At 60.7% G+C, this 10,692-nt stretch overlaps 3 protein-coding genes across 5 annotated transcripts in view; 2 read left to right on the plus strand and 1 right to left on the minus strand.

Annotated features, from left to right (window-relative positions):
• The window catches only part of LOC146420298 (Fc receptor-like A), a 176,970-nt gene that overhangs the window by 49,773 nt on the left and 116,505 nt on the right, over positions 1-10,692 (minus strand). The window lies entirely within an intron of this gene.
• LOC146420302 (high affinity immunoglobulin gamma Fc receptor I-like) lies at positions 778-4,789 on the plus strand. Its single transcript, XM_085048423.1, has 9 exons — positions 778-826; positions 1,424-1,444; positions 1,533-1,763; positions 2,021-2,284; positions 3,518-3,814; positions 4,006-4,089; positions 4,405-4,426; positions 4,515-4,606; positions 4,680-4,789. The coding sequence occupies exons 1-9, from the start codon at positions 778-780 to the stop codon at positions 4,787-4,789; spliced, it is 1,170 nt and encodes a 389-aa protein (XP_084904549.1).
• The window catches only part of LOC146420303 (low affinity immunoglobulin gamma Fc region receptor II-like), a 50,028-nt gene continuing 45,805 nt past the window's right edge, over positions 6,470-10,692 (plus strand). Inside the window, exons 1-6 of the mRNA XM_085048401.1 lie at positions 6,470-6,557; positions 7,198-7,218; positions 7,307-7,537; positions 7,744-8,016; positions 9,087-9,383; positions 9,574-9,657. Of these exons, the coding sequence (XP_084904527.1) occupies positions 6,509-6,557; positions 7,198-7,218; positions 7,307-7,537; positions 7,744-8,016; positions 9,087-9,383; positions 9,574-9,657 (955 nt within the window). The 5' untranslated portion in view covers positions 6,470-6,508. The remainder of the gene's footprint in view (positions 6,558-7,197; positions 7,219-7,306; positions 7,538-7,743; positions 8,017-9,086; positions 9,384-9,573; positions 9,658-10,692) is intronic.

A 10,692-nucleotide genomic window follows, 5' to 3' on the forward strand; every position in this document is an offset into this window, starting at 1 on the left:
ATAGAAATATGGAAAAAGGCCCTGAAAGAGTGGGGCAAAGAACCAAAGCCCCCTGGGACTGCCCTGTGGTGTCCCCTCAATCTATGAGCACCCCGGGGGGGCTCTGCTGGACTCTGTGTCACCACAAAATCTGAGGCACCCAGTGAAGGAGCTGTGACCCGTGTGCTCACCCAGCCACTGCCCTGGAACCTCCATTGCTCTGGGAGCACAGCCATGGGATCCCCATTGCCTTGGTCCCTCCATCCCTGGGACCACCATTCCAGGGCTCCCACTGCCCAGGGTCTCCATTTCCCAGGACCTTCCTTTGATCCATTCCCACGGGGACCTCCATTCCCCCACCACCCCCATCCCTGGGACCTCCATCCCATGACCTGAGTTCCCTGGAGCCTGCTTTCCCCAGGGACCCCTACACATTTGGACCCCCATTCCCAGGCAACCCATCCCCTGTGACTCCCCCTCCTCAGGACTCCCATTCCTCTGGATCTCCATTCCCAGGAACTCCCCTCCCACGAAATCCTGGGACCTTCCCAGGGCCTCATTCCTGCCCCAAGTTTCCCCTGGACACAAACCCAGGCTCACCGCATCTCCTGATCCCCGCAATCCTGGGCCCTTATTTTCCACCAGGTCCCACCAGGTTCCCAGCCTGCCCCCAGCCTGTCACCACCCTGCCCCCAGCAAGGGCCACCTACACGTGGGGACGAAATGTGAAATCGCTTCCTTCCCCTTCATCCGAAGTGTCACCACCCAGGGGACAGCAGCGTGTGACAGCCAGCCTGGATGGCCGGGGACAGCGCGATGGCCGGGAAGGTGGCACTGCTCCTGTGGGGTGAGTGCCCCGGGCACAGGCCTGATGCATAGGGATGGGTTCTGGTGAGGCAGAGAGCGGCGGGGAGGGGGCACAGGGGGCTGTGGGGTCCTCTGAGTTCCCCAATGCAAGCAGTGCTGCACCATGGTGTGACGGGGATCATGGGGTGGCTGTGGGGACAGGAACAGGGGGATAGGAATGGGGGGAGAGAAATGGGGAATAGGGATAGGGGGACAAGTATATGGCAATAGGCACCTTGGTACAGCATCAGCTGTGGGCTCAGGGACAGGGGGACAGGAGGACAGGGGGACAGGGGGGGGGGGGGAAGGGGACAAGCACCATGCAGATGGGCATTGTGGAGGAGATGCTGTGGGGCTGATGAGGGTGATCTCTGCCAGCATGGGATGTCTATAGAGTCCCCATGCCCAGAGTGTCCAGTGTCCCCATGTCCTGCCTCAACCCAGGGTGGCTGTGATGTCTCTGTCTGTCCCTGAGATGTCTATGCCCCATGGGTGTTTGAACAGGGACAGTTTGGGGACAGCTCCCACAGCCATCCCCCAGGGGCTGCTGTCTCCACAGTGCCACCCCCACCCAGATCCTCTCCCTTCTGCCTTCCAGCCCAGACCCTCAGCCTCACTGGTGAGTCCTCAGGGGATGCCATGTCCCTGCCCTGCTCTCTCCAGCCCTGCAGTGGCCCTGGCAGGCTGGTGTCCCCTGTCACCCACAGGTGCCCAGACCACCCAGCTCCTCGTGGATCCCCCCTGGACGCCGGCAGTGCTGTGGGACCGAGTGACACTGACCTGCCAGGGCTCGGGGACTCCTGGTGCCATCGCCTGGTACAAGAATGGGCGGAACTGGGAGCAGAAGAAAAGTGACCGTTTCCTTGTCACCCAGAGTGGCAGCTACAAGTGTGAGAGACCTGGCACCGGGGTCAGCAACCCTGTGAGCATCTTAGATGGTGAGTGGGGATGGGGTCTGGGTGGGCTGCACTCCGTGGGTGGTCACACACTCCTCATGTGATGAAAGCCTGTCTTCTGCTCATGGTGACATTCCAGTGTATCCCAGTTCATCCCAGTGCACACCAGTGCATCTCATTGTGATGGGACAGCCCTGGTGCATCCAGGTGCCATGGGATTTCCCCTGGTGTCCCCTGGGTCCCTGGGCACACTGCAGCTCAGAACCCCTCAGTGCCATGGGGACTCTGCTGTCCCACAGACCGGCTGGTGCTGCAGGTGTCAGCAGGGACACTGCTGGAGGGGGACACGGTGACACTGCGCTGCCGGGGCTGGCAGCACAACCTGGTCTCTGAGGTGCGATTTTACCGTGAGAAGAAGGAATTGTGGGGGTCCCATGGTGGGACCGAGCTGTCCCTGTCCTCCCTGAACCTGCACCACAGTGGCCGCTACCACTGCAAGGCCAAGGTGGGCTCCAAACAGTCAGCGTTCGAGAAGTCAGAGCCAGTGACAGTGACAGTGCACGGTGAGCACCCCACAGCTGGGACCCTGATACCCCAACACCCCCACAGATCCTTCCCAGCAGACTTGGAGTCACAAAACACCCACTTGTGTCTCCTTCCCAGAGCTCTTCTCGGTGCCGGTGCTGGAGCTGGAGGGTCCCCCTGAGCCCACCGAGGGGTCCCCCCTGAATCTCAGCTGCCTCAGCACCCCCAGCCCCCTGCGGCCCCGAGCCCCCCTCCTGCACCTCTTCTACCGGGACGGGCAGTTACTGGGGGGCCCGCAGGGGTCCCCGCAGCTCCTGCTGCCCGCCGTGGGGGTCTCCCACTCGGGCAGTTACAGCTGCGAGGTGCGCTCCGAGGGGGGGGCCGTGCGGAAGAGCAGCGCCCGGCTCCGCGTCACGGTGCGCAGTGAGTGCGGGGATGGGCACGGCAACCCCCACAGCCTCCCCCCGTACCCCAGCCCTGCCTGAGTACCCCCATTCCTACCAGACAGCCTTGCATTGCATCTCCCTATTCCTCACTGGGCTCTCCCTATCACTGCCCTGGTTCCTTCATCCTTTCCCAGGTGTCACCCAATGTCCTCCCATCATTGTCCCAGGTCCCTGCATTCCCCCCTGGGTCCTCCCACTTGTCTCTGAGGTTCCTCCATGGTCACCACATCCCACCATCCCCATCTGGTTCTCCGCATCTTTCACTGGTGTCCCCCACATCCATCTCCAGGTCTCCACTCCATGAATCCTCCATCCCTCCCTGGGTTCCCTTCCTCTCCTTTCCAAACTGCTCAACAATCTCTCGGCTCCCTTCTTTATCACTGTGGTACCCCCACTCCTCTCTGACCTTCCCTACCTCCCTTGGTCCCCCACAGGGGTCTCACTCTTGGAGGTGTCCCTGTCAGTGCAGCCCCCCGGGGGATAGGTGGTACTGGGTGACAGCCTGATGCTGAGCTGCATGGTGGCCACAGGGACAGGTCCCCTGTCCTTCTCCTGGCACCGGGAAGGCTTGGCCACACCTCTGGGCACTGGCCCCCACCTGGAGCTGCACAACGTTGGGGACAATGACAGCGGCCACTACCAGTGCTGGGCCAGTGATGGGAAAAGCGTGGCTGAGAGCCCTACACTGAATGTCACTGTTCTGGGTGAGTGGGACCCTCGGGCTCAGGGTGACTCCACCCATGCTATTGTCACCCTACCATCCCTTTCAACCCACACCGTGTTCCAGCCCCTCCCCCAGCCTCAGCCCCGTCTCTGTCCCCGCAGTGCCCGTGGCCAATGCCACCATCACCCCTGGCCCCCCGGCACTCCAGGTGCACACAGGTGACCCTGTGACCCTGCGCTGCTCGGTGCAGGTGGGCTCAGCACCTGTCACCTTCACCTGGCTGTACAACGGGAAGGAGGTGGCCCAGGGTCCCGTCCTGGAGCTTGGGGACATCGGTGTGGGACATTCTGGCATCTACCAGTGCGTGGCCACCAACCAGCTGGATGAGCACCATGTGTTCCAGGTGCTCAGCCCAGAGCTGGCCCTGGAGGTGACACTGCAGGGACACTGGGGCACAGGTGGGGTCATATGGAGTCCCTGTAGGGGTCTGAGACGCCTGGGTCTTTGGTGACCCTGGTTTGTCCCCGCTCTGTCCCTGGCGGTGACACAGAGGGAACAGAGCACAGGAGGGGAACTCCTGATGTCACTGGCATTGCAGCATCCCTGGGGTGATGGGTGACCCTGATGTGTCCCTCTCTGTCCCCAGCAGTGGCCGCAGGAGTCAGTGGTTCCCTGTTGTTCCTGGTCCTGCTCGTGGGTGTCATCATGGCCTGGCAACGGTGGCACCGCCTGGGTGGGTGACAATGGGGATCCCAGTGAGCTGTGGGAAGTCCCACTTAAGATGGCAGGAGCTGAGCCCCAAGTGACCTTGTTTTGGGGTTCTGTGAGGTTTGATGAGGTGTTGGAGGCTCATGTACGGACGTTGGAGGTTCTTTCAGAGATCCTGGGAGGCTTTGGAGAATTCCCCCTGCTGGGTTTGGGGTTCTGTGGGCTCAGGGGTTGTTCAGGGGTTCTGGGGGGAATTGAGGGTCCAATGGAGGTTCAGGATTTCTGTGTATGATCAGGGGCCCTGGGTACCCCACAGTAACCTCCTCTGTTTCCTTTTCAGCTGCCAGGAAGCACCAGGACAGGTGAGTGGGAGGCTCCAGCCATTATGAACCTTTTACCCCAACCCCTATCACCTCCCATCCCCTCCCACACATCCCTTTATCCCCTCAGGGTCCCCCCGGAGCCCCCAGCCCCCCCGGAGGAGGGGGAGGTGCTGTACACCCATGTCATGAGCACCAAGTGGAAGGGGGGTGAGTATCAGAGTGGCACACACAGGGACATGTCACCCACTGGTGTCACCCCTCACCCAGATCCTACAGCCAGTGTCTCTCGCAGGGCCCCCCTGTGCCACTGTCCCCCAGGAAACCCAGGTGACCTACGCAGAGCTGCCAGGAACCCATGGGCGACCGTGGGAACCAAGTGACATCTACGAGAACATGAAGTGACACTGGAGGGACTGGAGAGCACTGGCAGAAACTGGAGGACCCAGTGCTCTGCTGTTAGACCCAAAATGCAGCTATAGATTAAACTGGCAGAAGTGGTGTTTCTTTGTTCAGCTCTCTCAGGCTTTAGCAATGGGATTCTCCAATTTTGGGTTGCCACTAAAAACCAGGGGCTGCTGCCCCTCACCCTCCCAGTGGAGGCACAAAAGGCAAAGATCCCAAAGGGCTGAGACAAGAACAATTTCCTGCAAACAGCAATGACAAAAGAAAACCAACAGCAACAGCAACAAGATTCAGAATCAGAAGGGTCAGAAAAGGAATGATTTCCAGGGAAATCCCCGACAAGGAACAAACCTCAGACGCTGCCCCCAGCATGATTCCCCTGCCAGGAGGAGCCTGGCAGGGTCCTGGACCTTCATTGCTTTGATGGCCAAAGCAGCCTTCAGGAGGTTCTAGGTGTTTCAGGAAGTCTGTAGCACTCAAGTACCTCAGCCAATGGGGAAAGGGAGAGGGAAATGCGGCCAGGAAATTAGGATAAAAAGAGCTTGCGTCCTCTAGCAGTTTGAGAGACCCCATGGGAAATGCCCATGACATCTCCCTTTATTAGAATAAAGTTACAGGACTCCTCTGTCTCCTTTTTGGACCTAAACCTCTGGTGGTTTAGGATTAATTTTCCTGACACCCAGAACAGGGATCTCCCTGGACAGGATCCCCCTGGATGTGTCCCCCAGGACTGACCCCACCCCCCCGTCCGACTCTCAGTGTAAAGAGCCTCTTCTGTCTGCTGAAGGAAAGAGAAAGTGAAAGTGTTGGGGACACAGCCGGACACCCCCATCCCCCACAGCCCTCCAAACCTCCCTGCAGCCCCCTCACTGCCGTCCTTCCTCCCCGGGCTTCCCCCAACCTGTTACCTGCTCAGGTGCTCCCTAGGATCACGGAGCCATGAACTGGGAGGGGACGTGATTACAAAGTTGAGGAAAAAAGGAAAAAAGTAAAAATAAAGAGAGGGAAAAGTCCCAGTGGGGGAAGCACAGACCCAGAGCACCATGGGAGCCCCCTGGTGTTCCCCACAGACCATGAACATCATCAGGGTCTGTGCTTTTGTCTGGGTCACCCTGAAATCTGAGGCACCCAGTGCAGGAGCTGTGACCCACATGCCCACCCAGCCACTGCCCATCCCTGGGACCCCCAATCCCCTGGGAACCCAGCTATGGGACCTCATTCTCTAGGTCCCCCTCCTGGTGACCCCCATCCCTGCATGCCCATTTCCCAGAACCTCCATTGCCCAGCATTGCCCTCCCCTTGATCCCATCCCATGGGCTCCACAGTCCCCCAGGACTCCCCATAGCAGGGCCCACATCACATCACCCCAAATCCCTGGGGTCCAAGCACCCCTGAGACCCCAATCCCGTTTCCCCTTCACCCTGGGGGACCCCATTCACCAAGATCCCATCCCCTTTGTCTCCCCTTCCTGAGGAGATCCATTCCCCAGGGACCCCATTTCTGCCCCTCCCCGTTCCTATGGAAATCCATCCTTAGCTCCCCACATCTCCTGAGCCCCCCAGTCCCTCCATGTCCTTCTGTGTCCCCAGCCTGTCACCACCCTGCCCCCACCAAGGGCCACCTACATATGGGTGGTGTGACCTCGCTTCCTTCCTCTTTGGCCAAAGAGCCACCACCCAGGGGACAGGTGGCCCCAGCAGCGTGTGACAGTCAGCCTGGATGGCCAGCGACACCGGGATGGCCAGGAAGGTGGCACTGCTCCTGTGGGGTGAGTGCCCTGGGCACAGGCCTGATGCCCCAGGGATGGCCCTGGTGAGGCAGAGAGCAGTGGGGAGGGGGCACAGGGGGGGTTGTGTGGTCCGCTGAGGTCCCCAATACCAGCAGAGCCAGTCTGTGGGGGTGGACGCTGGTGGTGGGGTGTCCTTGAGGACAGGAATGGGAGGACAGGAATGAGGGGACTAAGATCTGAGGACAAGGATATAATGACAGGCTCAATGGGGCTGGGACAGCTGTCATGACAGGGACAGGGGGATAGGGATAAGAGGACAGGGATAAGGAGACAAACACATTGTGGATAAGCCATGGGGTTGGTGGGGGTGACCTGTGACAGCATGGGATATCTGTGGTGTCCCCAAGTCCACAGTGTCCCTATGCCCCTAGCCCAGGGTGGTTGCAGTGTCCCTGTCCCTGAGATGTCCACGCCGCATGGATCTGGTGCATGGGCAGCTGTGACACAGACATGTTCCCCAGCCTCTCCAGATCTGTTCAGGATCATCTGTGAGCACTTTCTCACAAGAACTGATGTCCCACTGGGGACAGTTTGGGGACAGCCCCCACACCCCATGCCCTGGGTTCTGCTGTCACCGCAGTGCCACATCCACCCAGACCCCTTCCCTTCTTCCTTCCAGCCCAGACCCTCAGCCTCGCTGGTGAGTCCTCAGGGGATGCCATGTCCCCACCCTGCTGTTCCCAACCCCACGATGGCCCTGGCAGGCTGGTGTCCCCTGTCACCCACAGGTGCCCAAACCACCCAGCTCCTCGTGGATCCCCCCTGGATGCCAGCGGTGCTGTGGGACAATGTGACACTGACCTGCCAGGGCTTGGGGACTCCTGGTGCCACCACTTGGTACAAGAACAGGGAGCACTGGTGGAAGAAAGGACCCGATCACTTCCTTGTCACTGAGAGTGGCACCTACACGTGTGAGAGACCTGGCACCGGGCTCAGTCCCCCCGTGCACATCTTAAATGGTGAGGGGGCGATGGGTGCCCTGGTGGTGTCCCCAAGGGCTCTGGGTGAGCTCTGTGTCACACCCCTCATGTGACGAGAGCCAATCCTCTGAACACGGGGACATCCCAGAGCATCCCAGTAGAATGAGAGTGCCATCCTGGCAATGGGGGACCCTGGTGCCTCCCACAGAGTCCCCAGATGTGACAAGTCCCCCCTTGTCCCACAGAACGTCTGGTGCTGCAGGTGCCAGCGCAGGTGCTGCAGGAGGGGGACACGGTGACACTGCGCTGCCGGGGCTGGCGGGACAACACCGTCACTGGGGTGCGATTTTACCGTGAAGAGGAGGATCTGGGGGGACGCCTCAATGGGACCGAGCTGTCGCTGTCCCCCCTGCAGCTGCACCACAGTGGCCGCTACCGCTGCGGGGGCTGGGTGAGCTCGGGGCCATCACAGAGCTGGGAGAAGTCGGCACCGGTGACAGTGACAGTGACAGTGCACAGTGAGTGTGGGAATAGGGGTGGGAAACCCCAACATCTTCCCAGGGTTCCCTCACCACCGTGTGCATCTCTCATCCCTCCCTTCATCACCTCCTCCCTGGGTCATCCACACCTTCCCATGTCCCTCCCAGCCCAGGTCCCTCCATCTCTGCCCGGGTCCCTCTCCAGGTCCCTCTGCTCCTCCCCGGCCTCCCTTTCCAGTTCCCAGCTTCATCTTCTGCTCTCCCTTCCCTACCTGAGTCACATCCCCCCAGCCCCTCCCTGGGCTCTCCCCACCCCTCTCTGGGCTCCCCGCATCCCTCCCTGGGTCTTCTCTGTCCCATCTCTTGTCTCTCATCCCTGCCTGCATCAACCCCACCCCTCCCTGGATCTCTTTCTTCCTCAATGGGATCTCCTCTATCCCCTTTGTACTCCCCTTTTGCCACTCCCTGAGTCCCACACACCTCATGGGTCCCCCATCCTATCCATGTCCCCCTGCAGAGGTCTCACTCTCGGGAGTGTCCCTGTCGGCACAGCCCCCCAGGGGACAGGTGGTACTGGGTGACAGCCTGGTGCTGAGCTGTGTGGTGGCTGCGGGGACAGGTCCCCTCTCCTTCTGGCACCAAGAGGGCTCGGGGACACTGCTGGGCACTGGCCCCCGCCTGGAGCTGAGCCATGTTGGGGACAAGGACAGCGGCCACTACTGGTGCCGGGCCAGCGATAGGGACAGTGTGGCCGAGAGCCCCACACTGGATGTCACTGTTCTGGGTAAGTGGGACCCTCGGGCTGGGGATGACCCACCCATGGCATCCCCCATCCCGCCGCAGGTCGCAGCCCCTGCCACTGCAGGTCACAGTCCTGGGTAGCTGTGGCTCTGGCTCTGGATGCTCCCACCACAGCATCCCCACAGAACGGGTGTCAGCAAACACCACCGTATGTCACAGTCATGGGTGAAGGGCACCGTCTGTCTCCAGGTGCCACCATGCATAGAGTCCCTCATCCTACCCATCCCACCCTCATTCCCCCCTCTGCCCCTCTCTCACACAGTGTTCCAGCCCCTCCCCCAGCCTCAGCCCTGTCTCTGTCCCTGCAGTGCCCGTGGCCAATGCCACCATCACCCCTGGCCCCCCGGCACTCCAGGTGCACGCAGGTGACCCTGTGACCCTGCGCTGCTCGGTGCAGGTGGGCTCAGCACCTGTCACCTTCACCTGGCTGCACGATGGGCAGGAGGTGGCCCAGGGTCCCCTCCTGGAGCTTGGGGACATCGATGTGGGACATTCTGGCACCTACCAGTGCTTGGCCACCAACCAGCTGGATGAGCACCGTGTGTTCCGGGCGCTCAGCCCAGAGCTGGTCCTGGAGGTGACACCGCGGGCACACTGGGGCACAGGTGAGGTCATATGGGGTCCCTGTGGGGGCCTGTGATGTCCAGGTCATGGACGACCTGGGTTCAACCCTGCTGTGTCCCTGGCAGTGTCACAGAGGGAACAGAGCACAGGAGGGAAGTCCTTAAGTCACCAGGGTTTCAGGACCCCTGTGGTGACAGGTGACCCCAGTGTGTGTCCCTTTGTTTCCTGCAGTGGCCGCAGGATTTGTTGGGTCCTTGTTGTTCCTGGTTCTTCTCGCGGGTGTCATCAACGGCTGTCACTGGTGGCACCACACAGGTGAGTGACAATGAGTGATTGGGGCTCCGGGAGTGGTGGGAAATCCCCCAGAGAAGGGAGGTGACAGGGCTGCACCCACAGTCTCTGATGTGGGAGGGGCTGAGCCTGTTGTGACCTCAGCTCTGGGCTCTGGGCAGTCTGGGGAGGTGTTGAGGGTCATGCAGGAATGCTGGGGGTTCTTTCAGGGATCCTGGGAGAGTTTGGAGGTTCCTCCTACCGGCTGAACTTGGGGTTTTGGGGCTCAGTGAGTTAGGGACACTAGGATAGTTCAGGGTTTCCGGGGGACATCAGGGATACTCGGGGGTCCTCGGGAGAATTGAGGTTCTGGTGAGGGTTCAGGATCCACAAGGATGGCTGGGGGCTCCTGGGACCCCACAGTCACCTTCTGTTTTCCTTTGCAGCCACCAGGAAGCACCAGGACAGGTGAGTGGGGGGCTCCAGTCATGACCCCCCTCTCACCCAAACCCCCAGGACTTCTCATCCCCTCCCACACACTCCCTTATCCCCACAGGGCCCCCCTGGAGCCCAAAACCCCTCCAGTGGAGAAACCTGAGGCAACCTATGTGGAGCTGCTGGGGCCGAATGGGCAACCGTGGGAACCCAGTGACATCTATGAAATTCTACACGCAATGTTTTGACACTCTGGGAAGTGGGGGGCACTGGGGACACTGGGGTTTTCTCCTCCACGGCTTCTGTGGTTGCCCATCCTGTTTGTGAGGTGGCCACAAGTCAGGGGAGGCTGCACAGAGCACCCAGTGCTCCCCATTCCCCCTCCCAGTAGCACAAGGGGCTCCCCTATCCCCTTTCCAGTACCTGCAGAGGAGCCCCAATCCCCATCTGATCGTTCTGAGTAACCTCAGTGACTTCCCCATTTTCGCCCCACAGTGCTCCCAGTACCCCCAGGGGATCCCCATTCCCCCTCCCACGACCCCCATGCTCCCAGTGACTCTGCATTCCTCCTCCCAGTGCTCCCAGTACACCAGGTGGCTTCCCATCCCCCTTCCCAATTCCAAGGGAGCACAGGACCTTTCTCCC

This window comes from Lichenostomus cassidix, unplaced genomic scaffold (assembly GCF_008360975.1).
Source record: "Lichenostomus cassidix isolate B80296 unplaced genomic scaffold, HeHo_3.0 HiC_scaffold_852, whole genome shotgun sequence".
In the NCBI taxonomy this organism is placed as follows: Eukaryota; Metazoa; Chordata; class Aves; order Passeriformes; family Meliphagidae; genus Lichenostomus; species Lichenostomus cassidix.

Coding starts and splice junctions, on each gene's coding strand:
- LOC146420302 (XM_085048423.1), top strand. CDS start 778: ATGGCCGGGGACAGCGCGATGGCCGGGAAGGTGGCACTGCTCCTGTGG. Junction 1,764..2,020: donor CCCTGTGAGCATCTTAGATG/GTGAGTGGGGAT, acceptor GCTGTCCCACAG/ACCGGCTGGTGCTGCAGGTG. Junction 4,090..4,404: donor GCAACGGTGGCACCGCCTGG/GTGGGTGACAAT, acceptor TTTCCTTTTCAG/CTGCCAGGAAGCACCAGGAC.